The sequence below is a fragment of the Eptatretus burgeri genome, chromosome 8 (assembly GCF_056783735.1).
Source record: "Eptatretus burgeri isolate ZD-2024b chromosome 8, Ebu_testis_v1, whole genome shotgun sequence".
NCBI classification, from domain to species: Eukaryota; Metazoa; Chordata; class Myxini; order Myxiniformes; family Myxinidae; genus Eptatretus; species Eptatretus burgeri.
The window spans coordinates 53,427,981-53,452,458 of NC_140968.1; the positions used below are offsets into that span (position 1 = coordinate 53,427,981).

A 24,478-nucleotide genomic window follows, 5' to 3' on the forward strand; every position below is an offset into this window, starting at 1 on the left:
AACGGGGTGGGACGAAGGGCGGAGCCCCGCGCTACAAAAGGGGCGGAACGAAAACGCGAGAGAGAGTGAAGTTGAGTTTTAGGCTGAACGCGCGCGAGTGAGGAGAGCTCAGCGGAAAAGGCTGACCCCGAGCGCGGAGAGCTGAGTGGAGTTCCTGAGGAGAAGCGCGAGCGGACGCGGAGGCTCGCAGACTCGACCTCGCTCGCCAGACTGTGCTGGTTGGGTCGCTCTGGACCGAGGGCGCCTCGAGGGGATCGGCGATGCTGGCGGAGCCGGATCACGGTGGACACCAGCTAGGAGAGCTCCCTACGGTCACGCTCTTTCAATCATTTCTTTTGGGTTTTTGTATGAATGGTGTGGCGCCGTGTCCTGTAAAGTAGAATAGTGTAAGTGACTGTGCTGTGAACAATTGCTTATTCGGTTTTAACTATTTCCCTGCTTCCTTTTGCTGTAAATACGTGCTTGTCCATGTGTGTGTAACAAAAGAGCTTGTCAAACTGTTTCCCGTTTCGTTGCGTCCTTTCCTCTGTTTGAAAGTTCCATCTTGCATCACGTAAGGGATTGATAGTGGGTTGAAACACCCGATAAGTAATCTGAACCGTCGAGGTCGACAATAACTCCGCTCGGCTATCCCTGCAGCACGGAACGAGCCGCTTAAGCGGTTCGTGTCCGGAGTCGGCCTGTGGCGTGGTCCCATCCCTCGGCAGATTACCCGTGCGAGTACCATAGGTATATCGACTTTCGGCGATTTACCCTATCTCGCATGGGTGGACTGCAGACTGGGTGGTGGTGGAGTTAAACCCCCACCCGTGACTGGTTTCTGGCGGTAGTCCCAGGAGGGTCACGACTGAATCGTCCGTCCGGTGGGCGAGGCTGCCGCTTGACTCGCATGCTTGACGGGCCAGAATTCGCAACAATATATATATATATATATATATATATATATATATATATATATATATATATATATGTGTATATGTGTATATATATATATATATATATATATATATATATATATATATGTGTATATGTGTATATATATATATATATATATATATATATATATATATATATATATATGTATGTATATGTATATATATATATACACACACACGCACACTTTTTTTTTTCTCTCCACTACCTTTCCAGGTAGACTATTCAATGCATTTATTACTCTATAACCCCCTCTGCATTACTCCCGTCCCAGTTCTCCTTTTCTTTACTCTCTGTGTGTGGCCATGATGCCTTCCTTCACTCATTGGGTATCATCCTTCTCCCCTTTTCATCTCCAAAACTTCCTTCTTGCACTTCTAAAACTTTTTTTTTAATCAACCAATAACGTTTTAAAAACGACATTTCAAAATGTCTGTCTTCCTTGACTGTCCTTTCCATATACCTACCTCTGATACACCTTGTTCTTCTTCTTCCCAACACGTTTGATTCCCTCATTTTCTTTCACACCCCATATCTCATGTTTATACAGCCTTACTTTTCTTCCTTCTTTTCATCAATCTATCCTCCACGCTGATCACAATGTCTTTGCTTCTCAAAGTTTTGAAATGGAATCCATAAAATACACCCCGTGTACAACAAGTGTGGACTTGCAATTGATAATACCTTCACATTTGCTCCCTCCACACCTACACCCTCAGCTCCTATTCCTTCCCATATCCAATCCTGTAGACCACTGATAGTTGAGGTCTTTATTCAAATATTACCGATCTTTCCATCTCGGTTACTGCTGTAACTCTGGAAATTGTATGTTTAACGGAAAAGTTCCTCTCACAGGATGTCTCGCATTCTTCTGCACTTCTCCCTGGCTATTCTCTCTTTCATTTAGACAGACCATTTGCTGTTCTGTTGGTGGTGTTGCTCTCTATGTCAGGAATTCCATTATCCTTCACTGCTCCTGGTTGTATATTAGTGTGAAGGAAATCTGCACTATGAGTTTTTCTGTTTTTCCCTCTGCATTGGCAGTTTCATGGCCTTCTAGCCATGTGTGAGGCAATCTCAATTATTTGGAGCCACAGCTTGCCCCGTAAACATGTGTTATTCCTTCTCCCTGTCCTGCCCATCCTTTTTATTGTTAAAACCCCCCTCCAATTCATGCTCTGTACTCCATCTGCATGAAGCTGCATGGGCCTCAACTGCCAAGCAACAAACAAATGGGGATCTCATAATATATGCACAAGGACGTAACGGATGGTGTGAGACTCCACTTTGTGGTCCGGATAATACACAGTGGTCTGTGGCACCAGCAGAACAGGAAGAAGCAATCTGAGGATTCGGGAAAGTCTGTGGTCTTTTCGTCCCAGCTTGTGCAAACCTTCCCCATCCGCTTCTCCTTTTCTTCTTTTTCTTCACATCGCTCTCTTTTTTTCCCTTCTCTCATGAGTCTTCTCTGTCTCTCATTGGTCCGCAGCCAATGGGTGCAGGTCCACGATGTGGCTTGTGGAAAATGCCATGTCATTCTGAGGAAACGCTTGGTTCAGCCCTTGCCCCTCCCTTCACGTGCCCAAGGCCGCGGCAGAAGCCCCCGCCCACTCCCTCGCACGCAAGCATTCACCTGTACAGTCCTGCACAGTACATAATGTTTCACATGCGATAAACGCCATCCCACAGACTCCATTGTTGCTTGGCTGTATGCTTGGGGTCATTGTCCTGTTGAAACGACGTACATGTTCACCTCAGTCAAAGTTTTTTTTGCACTCTGAAGCATGTTCTCTGAAAGGATGTGCCTGTATTTGGCACCATTCATTGTTCCTTCTATCCTTACAAATCTCCCAGTCCCTGCCGCTGAAAAGCATCACCATAGCATGATACTGCCACCGCCATGCTTCACGTTAGTGATGGTGTAAGATGAGTGATGAGCTATGCTCGGTTTCCACGAGACAGCGCTTTGCATTCAGGCAGGCTAAAGAGTTCATTTTTCGTCTCATCAAACCACAGAATCTTTTGCCTCATGGTCTCAGTCTTTCACATGCATTTTTGCAAACTCCAGGCATGCTGTAGTGTCTTTTTCTGAGGAGTGGCTTCCATCTGTCCACTCTCCCATAAATCCGAGATTTGTGAAGTGCTGCAGAGATTGTTGTCCTTCCGGTAGGTTCTCCCTTCGCAGCGAAGGAACTTTTTAGTCCTGTCAGAGTGGTCATTGGGCTTTTGGTCACCTCCCTGACCAAGGTCCTTTTTGCCCAGTTGCTCAGTTTGGTCGGATGGCCAGCTCAAGGAAGAGTCTGGGTCGTTCTCACTTTTTTATCCCCTGCCGCGTGGCGGAAGGGGGATATTGTTGTCACCCAGGGCGTCCGGCTGTCCGTCCGTCCGTCCATCCGGGCATCACCATTTATAGCTGTGAGTGCGATAACTCATAAACTGTTCGCCATATCGATTTGAAATTTTGGTCACACATGTACCACCTGAAAAGGAAGAACCCTATTGATTTTGGGCGTGGCCGGATCAAAGATGGCCGACTGGGGCGGCCATCTTGAAAAAAATGTTTTTTTCGCCATATCGATTTGAAATTTGAGTCACACATGTACCACCTGAAAAGGAAAAACCCTATTGATTTTGGGCGTGGCCGGATCCAAGATGGATGACTGGGGTGGCATCAACATTTATAGCTGTGAGTGCGATAACTCAAACTGTTTGCCATATCGATTTGAAATTCGGGTCACACATGTACCACCTGAAAAGGAAGAACCCTATTGATTTTTGGCGTGGCCGGATCCAAGATGGCCGACTGGGGCGGCCATCTTGAAAAAAATGTTTTTTATAATAAATGGAAAACCGCTTATCTGATTTCAATTATTTTTGGTTACTACGTACCTCACCCCTGGGGAACTTTTTCGAGATGATAACAAAATGGTGTCTTGTTTCCAATTCACCTCCCTCATTATCTGGAATATGTATGACCTTTTTCATTCAATGGTGGGGGATTCCCCATCTCTGATGGTATATTTCCATTTCCCAATGATGGAGTTCACTGTACTCTTGGGAACTTTCAACACTCTAGAAATTGTTTTATATCCTTCCCCAGATCTATGCCTCCTCACAATTCTATCTCTGAGTTCTATGAACAGTTCCTTGGACTCCATGGTAGAGTTTCTGCTCTGGCTGCACCTGTCAACTGTCGTCCAGGCAAAATAAGGTTTGATCGGGAACAAATTGCAACAGAATTTTTTTTTAGCACTATGCATTTCTATGAGGTCCCCACAACACCATACTAAAAGTCCTAAAAAACCTCTTTTGCGGAAATACGTCTAATTTGCAGAAATCCAATATGGCAGCCCATTATCAATATTGTGCCATATCTTTGCTCACAGATGACATATTTGGGTGATTTCAACTTCTAGATTGGGTATTTTGTATACAAGGATGCATTTAGAATACTTTTAAACTTCCCTGGACCAAAATCTCATTTGCATAAATCCAATATGGCCACCAAATATCAATATTTTGCCACATCTTTGCTCTTGATGATATATTTGAGCCATTTCAACTTCTAGTATATATCTTTTGCATACAAGAATGCATTTAGAGTATTTAACAATTTTCTTGGATGTATTTTGATACACATCTCATTTGCACAAATCCAATATGGCTGCCAAATATCAATATTTTGCCATATATTTACTCTCAGACAACAGGTTTGAGCGGTTTATATTTCGAGAATATTTGATGGGATCAAAAGCTAAATTTGGGATAGTTTAATATTTTGATTGGATGGGTTTAAATAAAATGATGGATGAATTGAATAAAATCCAATATGGTCACCAAATATCGATATTTTGTGATCAAATTTATGACAGTCACTTTTTTGGGTAGTGTTTCATTGCAGGCATATTAATACCCTACTAAAGATGCCCATCAAGGTCATCATTATAGTCATCAGTGAAATCTGGTAGCTGTGAGTTGGCACAAATTGCCTCATTGCATTCTCCACAAACAGCACTGCAATGCAGACGAAACTTTCTGCATGTGCACCTCTTTGTATTACAGTCTGTTTTACAGTTACAGCAGATGACATCCAGTCGTTTTAATGGGGCTGCAAGCTGGTCAGTTTGTATTGGCAAACATTGTCCATCCACCATGTGCCATCCCCACTCTTCCGGCTTCATATTGATGCTTCTTCCTTTCCACTCCATCATCTGATAATGTACACGGAGGCTGTGATACTTTGCAGCTGCTGAGGTTGGGGGTAGAGTTTGAGGTTCTACATGACATGTGCTCTTGGAAACATGCTCAAAATCGCCTGTATCATAAAGTGTCCAGTCCTTGTTCTTTGGCACCACCATATAATGACACAAGTGCTTTTTCTCCTGCTGCAATAATGTCCTGTTTTGCCACATGTCCTTCTTGGCTGAACACCTTAGCTTGCTGACGGAACAGGGCAACACTCTTGATCTTCCTTACTGCTAAACCCTTTCCCAATCCAAACAGGCGAGAAGTTGTATCGCAGCCAAGGATTGCATGGATAAATAACACATGGTCACAAACATCAGGACCAAGAAATTCCTTAGACTGCTTTATGCACCATATCCAGGTCTTTTTTGCTGATTGCCTGGGCTCTGGGGCCAGGAACAAGTCATGTGCATCCAGTTCAGCATGATTCAGTAGGAGGATGAGCAAGTCCGTGTCATCCCCTATCAGGACAGTGTCTTTGATTCTAGCAGATGCAAAAGCTGTTTGGACAATAAGCACATCAGCATCATGCTTTGCATGATCTATATTACACCCAGCCCGCTCTAATTTGTCACTAAGATAAACAATAAATCACTGTTTGTTTGTCACATTTTTCAAGAAGTCCTCCTTCTTGGACTGTATAACCATTCCACCAGTGAAGTTTACTGTCATGCCTGAACAAGCCCCTGTCCTCATGTGCGTGGCATCTTTTGTTGTTGGACCGTCTTAGTATCCATCAAAGATAATGGTAGCAGCCCCATATTTATGTGTAACATATGTGACATAAAGCTGACTGACACTCTCATATGTGGAACCTCTTGGCCATGGAAGACGATGAAGTCGCGCACCACCATCGAGAATATACTGGACATTTCCAATTGGTTCTCGTTGCTCCCCTTGCATGGTCTTCCAGAGAACATTGGCAAGGACAGCCTTATTTGCCTGCAGGGGAAGGAAGGAAGATTCAAACAATGCTGGGGGGTAACTACACAGTTCATATTTGAAGAGTGACTGTAGATCTTCACAGCGCTCCCCAATGGTTACCAGTCTTTGGAATATCAACTGTGGATCTACCTTCACAGATTCTCCTTTGATCTTGACAGTTGATCTTGAATTAAATGTCACTGCTCGATCACATTTCCGGAAGGTGAACTCTTCTACAGATTTCCCAACCATGGATGCTAGAATCTTTTCTCCAACTGTTCTTGATCTTTCAACATTGACTCCTTCCTGGGCTGTCATGCCATTTGCAAAGTTAAACAGGGACGGATCTCGTGCGAATGGATCTCTCTCCCTGAGATAGCTGATAAGATCAAGGGTGTCATTGACATCTCTAGCTTGTCTAGCTTTTGACAGGTCTTTGTGCTGGTCACTGGTTTCAAATGAGATGCCACTGAGCTTCTGCATGGCCTCGTTGATATTTGCACATGTTGGCATGGAAAGGACCCACACCAAACGCTGAGTTTCTGTCATTCCTTTTCCTCTTGTCAGACCTCCATGTGTTTTTATACTTCTCATCAGCACTTGCTAAATTGTGAGATCCGTGGATAGTCCTGCCCAGTACCTATCACTACGCCTTACCACATGGCATCCTTTCTCAAATTGCTGATGGACATCTGGATGACTTTCTGGCAGATTAAGCATCATTTGCAGGTATACATATGCAGACTTTGCATATAGCTTGTGTCCTAGATTCATCCAATGAAATTTTTATAGTATTAGAAATGCATCATTGGATCCAAAGATCTCATTATAGAAATTTTATTCACTAAAATACATCTGAGAGCAAAGATTTGGCAAGATATTGATATTTGGTGGCCATATTGGATTTATGCAAATGAGATTTTGTTCCAGGGAAGTTTAAAAGTATGCTAAATGCATCCTTGTATACAAAATACCCATTCTAGAAGTTGAAATCACTCAAATATGTCATCTGTGAGCAAAGATATGGCACAATATTGATAATTGGCCGCCATATTGGATTTATGCAAATTAGACGTATTTCCGCAACAGGGATTTCTGAGGACTTTTAGTATGGTGTTCTGGGGACCTCATAGAAATGCACTGCGCTAAAAAAAAATTCTGTTGCAATTTGTTCCCAATCAAGTGAAAAAATGGGCTTGATTGCCTGGACCACTGTCACCTTATATAGAAAGGTGTTTCTTTCTAAATCATGTCCATCCTTAAGATGTCAAATCAACCTGTGGCCAATTTTGTCCAATCGACTAAATTGGTGAAAGGAACTAGATCAAAGGAATTTGGATGCACCTGAGCTTAATTTGGAGTGGCATAGCAAAGGGGTTGAAAACTTATTGACAAGTCCTTGTTCGTTGAAATGCAAGACATTTCAATTTTTCATTTTTAATTAATTTGTAAACATTTCTAAAAACATGTTTTCACATTGTCATGGGGTATTTTGAGTAGATCGGTGACAAAAAATTAAATTTAAACCATTTTAAATTCAGGCTGTAACAACAAAATGCGATAAAAGTTGAGAGGTGACTAAATTAACCGAGTTTTGTGCCCCCAGCGTGCACTCAAATTACTGCAGAGTTATACAGTGAGTGTATGTTGGCTAACGAGAAAATTATGTGTGGTAAAACTTTGCGGCTATTAAACTTACGGACTATGCTGGATCAATGGAAAAAAGGATGTTTCTAGCTGGCTGAATTGTAACAACAAATAACATTTATTGAAAGAAAGCTCGAGGAAAGGTATGTGGTAAAGTCAAGATGAGGGGTTTAATTTGAAAGGAAGCGTCATACAGCAGGGACATACAAGATTGGTGTGGTGTGCCAACAGACATACGGTTATACAGTCATACAAAAGACACAGTGCAAAGCTCACCTGATATTAATACTTGCGCAATCTTACTAACAAAACGTGTGCCATCAGGGTCATTTCGAGGAAGGGTAGATGAGGGAGAAAGTTATGAAAAAGGACGAGGTGGTTTCGACCTCTATGCTCACCAAGCGGAGTTGACAAATCTGCGTGGCCCACTCACTGAGGAGGGGTAAAAGAGGAGGAATACTGCTGGTGTCTACGGTGCATATTTGAGGAAGTGCGAGTGAGTGGGTGTGTGGGTGAGGTGCAAGGAGGAAACTGGAAAGAGGTGCATATCTGTAGGATCGCTCCAAACATAATGGTTGGCGGGACTTGCCTTTGTGATCGCTCTTGTGCATCCAGTGGAGGATACTAAAAAGGGGGCCAAAACATACAAGAAGGACAGCTTATTTTTGTGTGAGATGATCTGTTCATGTCAATGTTTTCATTGGTTTGGCCATAATGCATGAGGTTGATTATGCGCGTCTGCGTCTGGAATGCATTGCTTAAATATTTGCGAGGCAGAGCCTGGGTGTGGCCAAATTTTCAATGAGGGAAGCATGTTGTTTCACATTTTTCCCGGTTTTGCGCAATGTCCAAAAGATGAGATTTTGAAACCAACGAAGCATTGTTTACAAACGTATGTACTTCCTCACTGTCTCTTTCACAAACGATGCGTGCTTTTGCATACATTTTGCAACATTCATGTCACATTGATATCTCGGGGCATGGCGCAGACTGCGACGACCCCATTGGAAGCACTGTCGCAGATGTACAAGCCATCTCCCTGCAAGAACAGCATGGGATATTAGATTACTACACTGGCTTTAATTGATAACACCAGCTATAACTGTAACACAAAATTTTTTTAATATTCAAAATCTTACTTTTGCATGTAAGCATTTGTTCTTTGGAGTGAAAAATATGGATGGAAGCATGAGATTAAGGCATGTACATGAGAGAAGATTGCAGGGTCTTCATTGGGCAAAGAAGAATTTTGTCTCTCAAGGGACACTGGGTACCATTGGCCAGAGTCTCAGGGCCAGGCTTAATGGCAGAGCTGAGCTCTTCAGGGAGTTGAGGCGTAAAACTGTACGTGCGCTGAGGGTGGACAAGGAGGACGATGTGCGAGGAATCTGTGTGAGGGGGTAGAGCATCACTGTGGTCAAGTGATTCTCTTGCTTACAGGGGAATTCACACATTGCGTTCCTCCAAGCTCGTCCCTCGGTGTACTGCAGTTAGAGTGTAGGGTGGCGGGCTAATGACACAGGAGTCTGAAGTGAAGACCTGCTGGCCCAGTTTCTTTGAGCGGCTGTACCAGGCTGATCCACCAGCTGTTAAGTTAAATATCAAGGGTGTTACTGTCCCTATTTCTGACCCTCCAATCAACTGTGATCCACCTTCGTTTGTGGAAACACAGGCTGCGGTGAACCGGTTGGAATGGGGAAAAAGCTCCTGGGATCTGTGGCATCCATGCTGAACTTCTCAAGGCTGGTGGAAATGCTGCACTCATGCGGTTGCATGCAGTTCTGTGCTCTGCCTGGAACACAGGCAGCATCTCAACTGATTGGAAGAGGGGCCTTGTTGTCCCTCTCTACAAAGGGAAGGGTGATTGCCAGGACTGCAGCAACTAACGAGGGGTGACGCTGCTCTCAGTGCCGGCCAAGATCTTTGCTCGGATAGTTCTTCATGGGGTTCGCCATCATCTTCTTGAGCACCAGCGCCCAGGGAAGTCAGGCATTACACCAAAGAGGTCAACGATTGACCGTATCCTTGCCTTTCGGGTCCTCACTGAATGCAGATGAAAGTTTCGGCAGGGGCTGCTTGCAGCCTATATTGATCTCCACAAAGCGTTCAATTCAGTGAATCGGGATGCCCTCTGGAGGATTCTTAGTCTTTGAGTGGTGCCACCAAAACTGATCAATCTGATGTCTGAACTCCACTCTGGTACTGCGAGTGCTGTGAGATGTGGTGATACTATCTCCGACTTATTTCCAATTGTTACTGGATTTCATCAGGGGTGTGTACTGGGCCCCACACTTTTCAGCGCTTTTATGGACTGGATGCTGGGGAGGATGCCAGAGAGGTCAAGCTGCGGTGCGTAGTTTGGGAATATCAAGATCTCTAACCTTGATTTCGCAGATGATGCAGTCATCTTTGCGGAGACTGGATCTCCTTTTGGGGGCCCTTGAGGTGCTGAATGATGAATCAGATCTGCTGGGATTATGGGTTTCCTGGTTCAAAACTAAGATCCAGGCTTTCAATGACGTATTGGATTGCTGCTTTCGTTTCTGTACCCGTTTGTGGTGAGGATGTTGAGGTCACGTAGATATTCACTTCCCTTGGCAGTGATATTCGTGTCTCTGCTGGCTGTGAGCCAGAGGTGAATAGATGTCTGGGTTGGGCCTGGGCAGTCATAGATTTACTGGATCGTGGTGTGTGGCATTGTCGACACCTGTGTAGGAGGACGACAGTCCGAGCCTTCAAATCCTTGGTGCTTCCAGTCTTGCTTTATGGATGTGAGACTTGGACTCTGATCAGGAATCTGAGATAGAGACTTAATTGCTTTGGTCTCTTCGGAGAATCCTTGGCTGTCACTGGTCAGACTTTGTGTCCAACGAGCAGTTGCTGAGAGAGACTCAAATGAGATTTGTTACCTGCATAGTCTGTGAGTGCCAGCTGTGGCTGTATGGACATATGGCTCGTTTTCCTGACACTGATCCTGCTCACCAGATTCTCTCAGAGAGGAAGCCTCGTGAGTTGAGGAGGCCATTGGGCCGACCACGTGCCTCGTAATTGCAGCAGGTTGATCAGCATCTCGAGGAGATGAGGATGGGCCAGGCATCTGCCTGGGGGATGGCCAGACGGAGGCCCCTGCAGTATTGGTGGAAAGTGGATGCAGCAACGTGCTGCTCCGGCACATGCTCCCATTCCTGACTTGACCTGATATGAGAGAAAAATTGAGTGATGAAATAAATTAAGGCAGCGTGAGGGCAGGGCGAGAGAAGGCAGCGTGAGGGCAGTTTGAGGGAAGGCAGTGCGAGGGCAGGGTGAGGGCAGGGTGAGGGAAGGCAGCGTGAGGGCAGGGCGAGGGAAGGCAGCGCGAGGGCAGGCGAGGGAAGGCAGCGCGAGGGCAGGCGAGGGAAGGCAGGGTGAGGGAAGGCAGCGCGAGGGCAGGGTGAGAGAAGGCAGTGCGAGGGCAGACGAGGGAAGGCAGCGCGAGGGCAGGGCGAGGGAAGGCAGGGCGAGGGAAGGCAGGGCGAGGGAAGTCAGCGCGAGGGCAGGGCGAGGGAAGTCAGCGTGAGGGCAGGGCGAGGGAAGTCAGCGCGAGGGCAGGGCGAGGGAAGTCAGCGCAAGGGCAGTGCGAGGGCAGGGCGAGGGAAGTCAGCGTGAGGGCAGGGCGAGGGAAGGCAGCATGAGGGAAGGCAGCGCGAGGGCAGGTAGCGTGAGGGCAGGCGAGGGTCCGTCTGGACATAACCATCATCTGGGCAAAACCACTGTCCAAATACTTTCAGAGAGAGAGAGAGAGAGAGACAGATGGGGGGGTGTGGGGGGAGAGATGGGACGGGGACGTGGGGTGAGGAAGGGGGGGTGGTATTCTGGCAGATGTGACGTCCAGTTTAACGGCACACACATTGATGAATCACCCTGCCTGTGAAGCACTGGGATAACAGTTGATATTTGGGTCAGGATTCTTTGTGTGATTGAGAGGTCACAATCACTGCCAAAAACTTTTAAATCCATGGAAAAGATACCGCCAGAGGTGATCATGCGACTATTCGAGATATCCTGTTTCCCTTTCATATAATTGCAAACATTTTGATGAAGTTGCATTTTATTTTATAGTGGGTTAAGTGTTCGAGTCGGCAGAAAAGCCACTTAGCCAGATTTTAAGTGGGTTCTCTTCAGAAGGCCATGATGGGTTGTGGTGGGACATCAATTTGTGAATCTTTGATAACCCATGGAAGCGTGGAATGACTGAGTGTTGGTTAGCTTAGTTGTCCGTGCAAAAACACTATGGGGACCATGAACATAGCCAGATGGAGATACTGCACATCACTCGACCACTGCGAGAAAACCACCACCCAAATGCATTCATCAATTCTTGTTGCTGGAAACCTATCCATAGCAGCCACAGTCCAGCCAAACCAACACTCACACAGTGGCACTTCCATACATAAAACATGCTTCTGAAACCCCAAGCTGCATATGACATCAGTACAATGGTAACATTACCTACAAATTGCAATTATCCTTGTGAGCACAGCTGTCAAAGCCAAAAGACCACATGAACAAATTTGACAGGAAGAACGTCATCAATAGCATACCATGTGAAGATTGTCAAGCCAAGTATGTTGGCCAAACATCCAAATGCTTAACCACATGGCTAACTGAACACCAATGTGCTGTGAGGTGACAAAAGACAGGCTGTCCTTGGTTGACACGAACGCGCGCGCGCACACACGCACACGCACACGCACACACACACACACACACACACACACACACACACACACACACACACACACACACACACACACACACAATCAAAACACCTCATGCAATCAGACCACTATCCTTGGCACAGCATCATTAAGGGTGAACCGTGAGAGTATCGAGGCCTGCTACTCCTGTGAAAACTCCATCAACCGACACATCGACATGTATCCCACATGTAAACAACTACACAATCAATTACAGTGTCAACAAAAGCGGCAGAATATTTTGAATGCAGGGATCCCTGTGATTGTATATTGTGTTACCAATTATAGTATATGAGAGTACAACTCTCATGTACTATAATTTTAACTGTAGCACTTTTGCCTGGGCCATCTTGTTCTCGAAACATCAGGCTTAAATAAAGAATTTATTATTTTACTGCTCAGTGTGCTATCTTTTACCAATATGAATCCTGCGATGCAAATCTTCCTACATGTGCATACTCCACACATACATACATACATACATGTACAAATGTATGTGCAGTGCCATCAGAAAGTATTCATACCCCTTCACTTTTTTCACATTTTGTTGTGTAGCCTGGATTTAAAATGGATGAAATTGAGATATTTTTGTCACTGATCTACACGTATTACCCCATTATGTCAGCGGAATTTTTTTTTTAATAGATTTTTACAAATTAATTAAAAATGAAAAGCAGAAATCTCTTGAGTCAATAAGTATTCAACCCCTTTGCTATGACAGTCCAAATTGAGCTCGGGTGCATCCAAATTCCTTTGATCATCCTGAAGATGTGTCTACAACTTAGAGTCCACCTGTCGCCAATTCAATTGATTGGACATGATTTAGAAAGAAGCACACCTTTCTAAATAAGGTCCCACAGTGGACAGTGCTTATCAGAGGAAAACTCTACCATGAAGTTTTTAGCTTTTTATATGAGCCAAGGTATCCAAAAATAAAGTCCAAGGAACTGTCCGTAGAATGCCGGGATAGAATTGTGAGGAGGCATGGATCTGAGGAAGGGTATAAAACAATTTCTACAGTGTTGAAAGTTCCCAAGAGCACAGTGAGCTTCATCATTAGGAAATGGAAAGAATATGGAACTACCTAGCCTTCCTAGAGCTGGCTGTCCGACCAAACTGAGCAATTGGGCAAGAAGGACATTCCTTGGTCAGGAGGTGACGGAGAACCCAATGACCACTGACAGAACTACAGAGTTCCTTGTGGTTGAGATGGGAGAAACTGCCAGAAAGACAACAGTCTCTGCAGCTCTTCATAAATCTAGGTTTTATTGGATAGTGACCGGACAGAAGCCACTCCTGAGAAAAAAGCAGGACAGCACACCTGGAGTTTGAAAAAAAGTTATTTGAAAGACTGAGAGCATGAGGCAAAAGATTCTGTGGTCTGATGAACTGAAAATTATACTCTTTAGCCTGAATGCAAAGCACTACGTCTGGCAGAAACCGAGCACAGCTCATCACCCATCTAACACCATCCCCACTGTGAAGCATGGTTGTGGCATCATCATGCTATGGGCATCCTTTTCAGTGGCAGGGACTTGTAAGGATGGAGGGAACAATGAATGGAGCCAAATATGGCAAATCCTTGATAACCTGCTTCAGAGTGCAAAATACCTTTGACCGCGGTAAACATTTACGTTCCAACAGGACAATGACCCCAAGCATAGAAACAAAGCAACACTGGAATGGCTTCAGGACAAGAATGTGAAATTCCTTGAGTGGCCCAGCCAAAGCCCTGACTTGAATCCCATTGAGAATCTGTGGAAAGACTTGAAGATTGCTGTTAGTTGATGCACCTCATCCAACTTGACAGAGCTTCAGCAAATCTACAAGGAAGAATAGGAAAAATAATCCCCAAATCCAGGCGTGCAAAGCCGATACAGACATACCCAAGAAGCCTCGTAGCTGTAATTGCTGCCAAAGGCGCTTACACTATTAGTTGACTTTGGGCTGAGTACTGATGTAAATTAGATATTTCTGTATTTCATTTTCAATAAACTTGTAAAAATTTCAAAAAATATCTTTTCACTTGGTCATTATGGTATGTTTTTTTTTTGAGCTCGTTAACAAAAAAATAAAATTTAATACATTTTAAATTCAGGCTGTAACACAATAAAATGTGAAAAAAAAATCAAGGGGTGTGAATACTTTCTGAAGGCTCTGTATATACTGTACATATACAGTAAACCCTCAAATGTCATGAGGATTAGGTTCCTGGAAAATGCTGTGATAGTTAAAACCAAGGGCCAAAAGGAAAAAAAGGGGGGGTGGGGTGTGGTTCCTGTGCTTCGAGGAAATATAGACGAAAATCGATGGCAGCCAGAAATAAACACATTAAAATTGAAACTACAAGGGCACTCGGGAGAGCGTATACCTCCGCCACGTAATGCCTGATCCACGCGAACATATCGGGCCCAATACAATTTTTAAATATCATGTTATGCAGTACCATCTCATTTTTGACCTGATCTCTTAATGGTGAAGAATCACTTTAAAAATTAAATATTGATCATATCCAGATCCGTATTTGGATCTTCACCAAAATCGAATCGATTCGTCCTTGCAACACACCCAACCTGTCCACCAAGTTTCATCCAAATCCGTCCACAACTTTTTGAGATGTCGTGCTATATATCGGTTTTGCCCTATCTCTCAATGGTGAAGTCACTTAAACTCGAAGGGCACTCAGTTGAGCGCATACCTCTGCCACGTAATGCCTAATCCACGAGAACATATTTGGGCAATCCATTTTTGAAATATCATGCTATACAGCACTATATCGTTTTTGGCCCGATCAATGGTAAAGAATCACTTAAAAAATTCTAGTAGATGTATCCAGATCCGGATCTTCACCAAAATTGAACCAATTCTTCCTCGTCACACAACCGTGTCCACCAATTTTCGTCCGAATCTGTCCGCAATTCTTGAGATATCGTGCTATATATCATTTTTTGTGAATGTGTCATTTCTCAATGGTGAATAATCACTGAAGAAAGTCTTATATCCATATCCTCACCAAAATCTAATCAGTTTGTCCTTGTCACATACCCATCCTGCCTACCAAATTTCATCTGGATCTGTCCACAACTTTTTGAGATCGCCTGCGCACACAGACAAACGAACGAACAAGTAAAGACGTCATGTAGAGCACGATACTTGCAAAATCCATTAAACATATTTGATCTCAACAATAATTGGTGGTTGAATTAATTTACCAAATATGTAACTCCTCTTCAAATTTCAAGTCAATCGGATAAAAATTGTCAATTTTAGAAATCGAGCTGATGTTGACCTTTTAGCCCATGTTGACCTCAAAAAGAATTGGTGGTTGAATTCAATGACCTGATATGCAAATTCTCTTCAAATTTAAAATCAATGGGATAAAAATTGAGGGTTTTAGAAATAACACCTTAGTTGTTGACCTTGGGTCTATGTTGACCTTTTTGTCTGTGTTGACCTCAAAAATATTTGGCTGGTTGAATTCAGTGACCTGATATGCAAATCCTCTTCAAATTCAGTCAATGGGATGAAAATTGAGGATTTTGGACATCTCACCTAAGTTGTTTACCTTTGGCCTATGTTGACCTTTTGACTGCAAAAACAATAGGCCTCTTGGTTATGACAAACTCCACCATGTAATGAAGTTTCATGAGCATTGGTTTAAAATTGTGACCTGTAGGCGATTGACAAACAAACACAGACAGACAGAATAACAAAATTGATCGATCAATATACTTGAAAATTCTATGATTTTGCAAGTAACAGTCAGACAAACAGACAGGGGTGAAAACGTAACCACCTTCCACTTTTGGTGGCAGAGGTAGTAAACAAAAACATATGACTTGCTTTTTAAATTTCTTCAAAAACAGTGAGGTGGGTGAGGGTAAACATATTGTTGTGGGCCGGGGTTCGGTGGTGATAAACGACCACTAGGTGGAGCAGTAGAGCCGTCGCCCACCGAACATCCGGAATTAAAAGGTCGTCACCCCGGATAATTCCGAAGTCGACGGGCCACATAAAAGACCGTGATCACCAATTCTCTGATGGCGTGGGGGTAGGGTCAATAGCCAAATTTAAATATACCTAAGTACCCACGTCATTAAATTACCGTGGAAATCACACCCTCGGCCGACTCTGTCCGAATCGAGTCGCAGGTACCGACTCGGATCCGGCGTAACCAAATGACAACTTACGGCACCAACGGCCTTACTATTTCTCATGCCCGAACCATGCTCGGTCAATGAAAGAAAACACGGAAAACGAGCTGGAACATTTAACACGGGGGTTTATTTATAAACAATAATCGGGGAGGGGAGCACACAAAGAGCAGAGTTATCCGAATAAAAGAAATGCAGCAATGTACAGTTAGCGAAAAGCACTTAACAGTCCTACTTAAAAGACTGGCGACACACACACACACACACACACACACACACACACACACACACACACACACACACACACACACACACACACACACACACACACACACACGCATGCACGCACAAAGAAATGGTGGCCGCGGCCTTTATTTTAGCCCTTCAGTTCGGGAGGGAAAGGCGAGCTGAGGGCAGGGACCTATTCTTGCACCTGTCTGCCTCGTGCGGTCTGGTCGAGCTTGTCCGGTGGCGGGACTCGAACCCGCCGCCAACAATGCAGCACCAAGCACCAGGGACCAAGAACGATGCAACGGACGCCAGCCAGCACGGGAACGGACCAGATGAGAACGCCAGCAGGCAAGACAAGGCGTCCTCTCTTTCTCCTTCCTTTCGACAGCTCGCCACAAACTCTTCTTCCCCTCTACTCCCCCGCGGGTCGAGGGAACCACTCCAAGGGACTCGCCTCCAGATTGGACAAGGGGCGAACATCCCATCTGGCCGAGCGGGGCCGCCCCTGAGGTGGTCGGCCTCCTGACTGGATGAGGCGTCTCAGGGGGGTGTGTCGAGGCATCTCGGAGGCCCGCCCCCCGAAGAGGATCCGTAGTAGCTTTCGACACGCTGGCCTCCCATTGGCTGGGGCGTGCGTGTGATACTCACCCTTCGCTCATTGGCTGGAGGAAACACTATGCCCTTCCTCGGGGCGGAGCCCCGATCTGAGGCGATGGAGGCTCCGCCCATGCCTTCAGCCAAAACCACGTGGGCAATGGCGACCGGGTTGAGTGAGGGACGGTGCCGTTGTTGTTGTAGTAGATGTATAAAAACATAACTAAAAAATAACTCGTAGCGTACACACGAAATTCCCATAAGACAGAAGGAAGGATTCTAACTATAAACACATACTTATTGAAGTAACTAAGCTTAGGGACTGCTGTCTGTTTGTGTGCAAATGGCTTCCAGATTCGTAACAATATTATGTACTTGTTCTTCCGGTACTCTGCCGTAAATAGAAAACACAAAACAGCTCAGAGATGGTGATGCTTCTATAGGGGTGGAGGGTAGAGGTTAAGGCCCAGTCACACCTTGACGTTTTAGCCAGCTTATGCCGATTTTTGAAAAATTTGTCTAAAACGCTGGCACACGTCGAATACGTTATGGGTAAGTTTTGGAAACATTGAGAGTACGCTGAAAAACACTGCCATACGTCGTAGTACGCTGGCTTTCATCGTTGTACTTTGCGGTTGTCTTCAAATATTAGCATGCTTGAAATTTTACGACTTATGCCAGCGTATGACTCACAAGTTCCGCTACGCTGGCTATAAGTTGTAGGCACGTTATGCGCTCGTTGACACATGTCGACACACGTTACTTGTAAGTTGCTCATAAGTCAAAACATGTCGAGGTAATGATTAGCGTACCCGAAACTTATTTATAATCTCGGAGTAACATGTTGTAGGCACGTTACGCGATCGTTGACACACGTCCACACATGTTACTTGTAAGTTACTCATAAGTCGAAACACGTCGAGGTAATGTTTAGCGTACCCGAAACTTATTTCTAACTTATGAGTAACATGTTGGCACGTTACGCGATCGTTGACACACGTCCACACACGTTACTTGTAAGTTACTCAAAAGTCGAAACGCGTCAAGGTTATGGTTAGCGTCAGTGTTCCAGACTCCCGGTTTTTTTTTTCTTCGATATGACGGTGATGTTGACACTTCGATTTCTAGTGCGGTTATGATGTAAATCGTTTAGCGGCAGCCTATTAATTATATTATATTATAATCGCATTAGAAATTGAAGTGTCAACATCACCGTCATACCAAAGAAAAAAATAAATGAAAAAAACCAGGGAGTCTGGAACACTGACGCTAACCATTACCTTGACGTGTTTCGACTTATGAGTCACTTACAAGTAACTTTTGTCGACGTGTGCCAACGATCGCATATCATGCGTACAACTTATTCCCATCGCATGCGGAACGTGTGAGGCATACGGCTAGTACGTCGTAAAATTTTTAACACGTTTAAAATTTCAAGACGTACTCCACTTACTACGACGTATGATAGCATACTTTAGCGTTCTATTCACGTATACCAAACTTACCCGTACCGTATTCGACGTGCGCCAGCGTTTTAGACGCATTTTTCAGAGGCCGGCATACGCTGGCAAGATCGCCAAGGTTTGACTGCGATGTTTACACTTCCATTTCTCTGGCAGTTATGATTTGAATCATTGTGCGGCAACCTTTTAATAGGCTACGCCACGTGATCGTCGGCGATACGTGCAGCGCGCTATGCATAAGTTAGACTATCGTTGGGCATAGGTTGTGAATGCCGACAACAGGCTAAGCATTCGTTGGTATAAGTTATCTATTAGACAACGAAACGTTCTGTGTCTGTTACTAATATGTGATGCATATAACCAACTCGTTATGAATATGTCCGAATCTTTTAAAAAAACATCAAAAGTTCAGCGTAAGCCAGCGTTTGACATACATTTTGATACGTTGCCATTGCTGGCTAAAACGTCAAGGTGTGACTGGGCCTTTAGAAAGATGTCGATGTAGAACTTGCGATTGCTGTTGAATCATGAGGAGCAGCAATGCATGCTGCTGCATTGCCACATCAAAGAAGGGTAAGACGATCCTTAGCCACCTTGATCCAGAGCAGATCTTCCCTGTTTGGAGAGGAAGGTACGAGATAGCATTATCTTCCAAAATATTCCTGTCTCTTCTGTGTTAAAACCTACTCTGGCATAAATCCCTTCGCCTCGATTAGTTCCATGAGCTATGTTTGAACTGCAACCTTGGTAAATCTGTAATAGTTTCTCCTGCACACTGGTCGACTCAAAGGCATTTTTTTCTGTTTGGGCCTTGATTCAAAAACTAAGCGCTTTTTCCACCCTTTCAATATGAAGATCGCGGGACTGGAATGAGCCTTTTGCACTTTGCTGCCAGGAACCCTTGCACGGATATTTGACTCGCCTTTACTTTACCGCACAGTTGATTCATTGATCCTGTAATAGCGACCCACAAATGCCACACTTTCACTTCTTACCAACTAACAACTCAATTTGTTTTATTTTTTTTGCACAACATCATAATCTTTCTCTGCCTTTTGGCATGATTAATTTTGTCCATTTTTTACGTTTGGGTGCCATTATTAACTGTTGTGTTTCTGCTAAGTCTTGTAAATCTAATATTACAGGATCTCCACATGTCATTTCCTGTTTAATGACGATTTATTATTAAACCTACCTTTGTTCCTGTATGCTGATCTGATTGCTACAATTAATGGTGCACTAGAAGCAAGAAAAGGCTCATAATGGGAGGTAATCATACACGCAGAAGCAAACAATGATTTATCTTAGCTCTAAAACCGCGATTGGCCAAAATTAAATTTCGGGATTACTAAATCGGAACACAATAGGTTGCCTGTGATTAGTCAAACCCCACGATATTTGAGGGTTTACCGTATATATATATATATATATATATATATATATATATATATATATATATATATATATATATATATATATATATATATATATATATATATATATATATATATATATATATATATATATATATATATATATATATATATATATATATATATATATACATAATAAACAGGAATAAATTCCTGTGTGGGGCTAGTGTGAACAAATTCAAACCCAGGGACCTCATTGCTACCACTGCGGCAGTCCACTGCGCTATTGAGTCTTCGGGTTAACCTCAGAAGTTATGGTTATGCTCAAATACATTGAACGTATATGTATGTATCGTTAAGGCTGTGGAAAGAAGGGAGAGATGGTGCTAAGTGCTGTTTAAGTGTCCCATGTGTTAAATGCTGGTTCAGTTGTGGTAAAGACAAGCACCTTTCTTGTTTTCTTTTATCTTTGAGTTACACCACCATTTTTACACACCTTCTCTAAAGCTGCTTGATGTGATGTTCAGAGGGGCCAAATTTTCCTGCTATTGGAGGCTCTGCCTTCATGGCTAAGAACAAAAGGTGATGTCGCTTTATTTTTGGTAAGAGGCAAAACATTGACTGTTTTGCAATGTTAAAGGTTGCTTTGGCGAACTCCTGAGTAAAAAAAATACATTGTTATTATGGGCTACATCGAGTGTGCTTTCTTTCTTGCTGGCTGCAAGGGAAGTGACGGAAGGGGGAAGAATCAAGAGGTTTTTGGCTCGAAGGCAAGATGGACCACCATTTTATCTCTTTCCTGTTGAGTCGACAGGTTTTGGCTCGGAGAGACGATGTGCCTCCATTTTTCCTGTCTTTCCCGTGAGGCAAGCTGGCAATTGAGAGATGAGACTTGATGCTCCCCGATATGCCTGGGGCTGAGGGAGCATTTATGGTTGGAATCACTGACTCTCTGCCTTGCAGTCAAGAAGAGACCAATAAATTGCAAGCAAACCAGGCCTGAACAAGAATCCTTTATTTCTCTTTTTCATTGACCTTATTTCTGCTGCTTTTTCATTTGTTTTTTTAAACGCTTCTCTCCCTTCCTTTTGATAGATGTCTCTAAATGTGTCAATGTGTTGGCCTTCGTGGGATAGTTCTGTGGCCTCTGTATGCATTAAGGGGACATTTCAGTAGTGTTGTGTTTTTATTTGCCAATGCTGCTCGTGAATGAAGGTTTCATTAAAGCTTGTATAAGAAAGCCATTGTTGCCCCTGAATTTATACGACAGAATAAACCTGCATGTAGGAAACTGGCCCAATAGTCTACCAGGGTTGCATCGCCAGTTACCGAAGTGTATATCTGCCCTCCCCTGCCCTCCACCCTCTTCCGCCGCAAAATTGTGCAAGCTTCCATAAACCGCTTGGCTAGTTTGCGGGCCGAAGCCCGGCGGGCTGGGAATAGGACCGAGGGTCAATTTCGTCACCGCTTGTAACACTCGTAGTCAGGAGTAATGCTTGAGACCCAAGTTAGATTCCCATCACCCATAACAATATATACACACAGGCTCTAAATGTCGTGGAAGAGCTGTGACACACATCATGCATACATGAGATGACAGCAGACATGACCTTCATACAAACACAGCCGCTGGACTTGAGCAAAGTGATGTTATTTCCCAAAGCACTTTGGGTAATAGCAACGTCATCCTTATTGCAACGCTTTTCTCTTCGCCCTCAGCAGGGCAATCGAGGATTAATTTTCTCTTCCCCAGGATGCCAAGGATGAAAAACCTGTGTGGTTTTTCCATGCTCCATCCTTAAAATGCTGAGTGTCAAGCAAGGAAGAAAAACATTTGGCCAAATGCAATCATTTTTTTTTTTTTGATATACAGTCAAGGCTCTTGAAGAACACAGAAGAGATCACAATGCAACAGAGCAAAAGGAACATCAGAAAGTCGTTCATATGACTCTGCCAGAATTCAAACCGCAGACCTGCCAGACTGAGAGTGGATGTTATAACCATTACACCACCAAGTCTGGATTGCAATTTATTGCAGTTTGAAGTTCTTAAACACTTTCTGGCATACATGCTGATAATTCTCAAGGCCATTTATACAGTGCTCTTTTCTTTATATTACCATTGAAGTCAAAGAATTGTATATCCGTAAGGTGGCCACCTTGTCCTAAATGTGGCTCTGAACCATTGTTGCACCAGTTACACTCTTCATCTCGATGAATATTAACATTGTCCTACTCTTTTCATCTGCTGATGGAAGAACTTTCTTCGCTATGTCTGAAAATACATTGAACAGCTTGTTCATTTTTAGACAGGATTCTTTTCTATAAACATTGCAATGAGTGGCACTTGCAGTCATTGCCTCCAAAGCTGTAAAGAAAAGAACAGTCATCATTTTGTTGGTGATCTTCTGAAATGTTGAATAACCAAGGAGTTTTTAGTCTTCATCTTTTGATCACTGCAGCACATGATGAACAGTCCATCATATGAGCTAACACATTATTTATGTATTGAGCTTTGTCATGCTTATATTTTGCACAGCCTGGTGACCCCACACAGCAAGCTTGAGCTGCGCCTCTGGCACCGACATCCTCTTAAGACTGACACATTTATGGGGAAGCATGTGGTGGAGATTTACCAGGAGCTGAAGCAAAACAACGGCAAATGTAAGTGTTTAATTTCATTTGGTAACCTCACACTAAATGGAACAATGTGCCATCATGCATTGTACATTCCTTATTGTGATCCACAAGTTTTGATTTCTATTTTTGAACAATACAATTTTTCACTACTTTTGGGGTAATAGTGCAAAGCAGTGCTTATTCTAACTTTGATGCAATGTTCCCACCCCACTATATGATTGCAGTGGAGAATATCTCTCTCAATCTTCCCCTTCAGTTGGAAATGAAGGGTCGACCACCGGCTGAGGTTGGTTTCCTGAAGATCTGCCTAGATGGAATGATAGTCAGGCTGGACAGCTTTCCAAATGGGGGTGTGGCTCACCTTGGAGAGTCCACTCCCCACAACAACACCCCTAACCATTCAGATTGGTCGCGCAATGGCACACCACCCATACTGCATCCAGATTCGTCATCGTGAGTGATGGGAAAAGACGGGGAGAAGGGATTGTGTGGTGGCAGTTTAAACCTCATTGCAATAACAGGACAAAAAAAACTTTTTCTTATCCTGGCTACCTCTCAGCTCGGTTGTGGCTGGTGCTCTGGGGGAGACGGTTTCGGTGGCCATTGCTGATTCCACGTGTCTGGAAGCAGATGAAGATCGGTCTACCACATCTTTGGGCACCCCAGGTGGAAAGCATTGGAAACCTGCTGCTCCGTCTACAACTAATACCAGCTCCATAACAAGTAGGTCACATAAGTAAATCTCCAACTTGTGGGAACATCTACAAATACATATTTTACGAAAAAAATTTTTTTATGAAAATCTATTGGTTCCGCATTGTAATCCACGACATTTTCTAAATTGCTGCAGTAGAAGGGAATAACCTTGGTGACTTTATTTCATTTCCTGGCATGTTCTTTTTCTTATCAGTCAATGGTGACGTATCGCGGGAGCAAGAACCTTCAGCCCCAACTCACCCACCAGATTCCATAACTGCAACAACTTCTCAATCACAGCTTCCTGTAATCATAGAGAGAGGGCCGAACTCTGAACAGACAACTACTGAAGCCATTGCCAGCCTCCTTCCTCCAATGACTCCGGCACCACCAAATGCCCAAGTTCTGGGCAGACATGGAGAAGCCCCCCCTTTCCCTGGAAATGAAATGGCAAGTTTGACTGGAATGGAAAGGAGTGAAGCAAACCAAATGGAGCAGGAACCCCTGCCAGCTGGGTGAGTCTTTCACACTCTCTTCTCGCATCCCTTACACATTTGGCTCCTTTTTTGGTTTTTTTTGTATACATTGTCAAGGCTCGTATGAGAGCTAACACACAACACACAGCAAGGGGGGCATGAGACAAGAGGGGCAGGAGAGTGAAGGACAAAACAATGGGGAACAGAGACAGTAGGAGTCTGTGAAAGGGAGAAGGATAGGGCGGGAAACACGGCTAAACAAGATGGACACTACAGGAACTTTCAGGAAGGAAAGCAGGGAATTTTGAAGGTGGGTTTGGGGTGGATTAACGGGGGTAGAAAAGATCGAGGTTTTGGATGGGGGAAG

General features: G+C 44.0%; 1 protein-coding gene across 5 annotated transcripts in view; it reads left to right on the forward strand.

Moving 5' to 3' along the window:
- LOC147021754 (NEDD4-like E3 ubiquitin-protein ligase WWP1) overlaps positions 1-24,478 on the forward strand; it is a 153,798-nt gene that overhangs the window by 67,525 nt on the left and 61,795 nt on the right. For 4 of the 5 annotated variants that reach the window (XM_085892033.1, XM_085892034.1, XM_085892037.1 and 1 more), the window contains 4 exons: positions 22,839-22,963; positions 23,164-23,392; positions 23,499-23,662; positions 23,850-24,150. In XM_085892033.1, the coding sequence (XP_085748159.1) occupies positions 22,839-22,963; positions 23,164-23,392; positions 23,499-23,662; positions 23,850-24,150 (819 nt within the window). Of the gene's footprint in view, positions 1-21,083; positions 21,298-22,838; positions 22,964-23,163; positions 23,393-23,498; positions 23,663-23,849; positions 24,151-24,478 lie in introns of those variants that run through there. The other variant, XM_085892038.1, reaches the window with a different exon arrangement.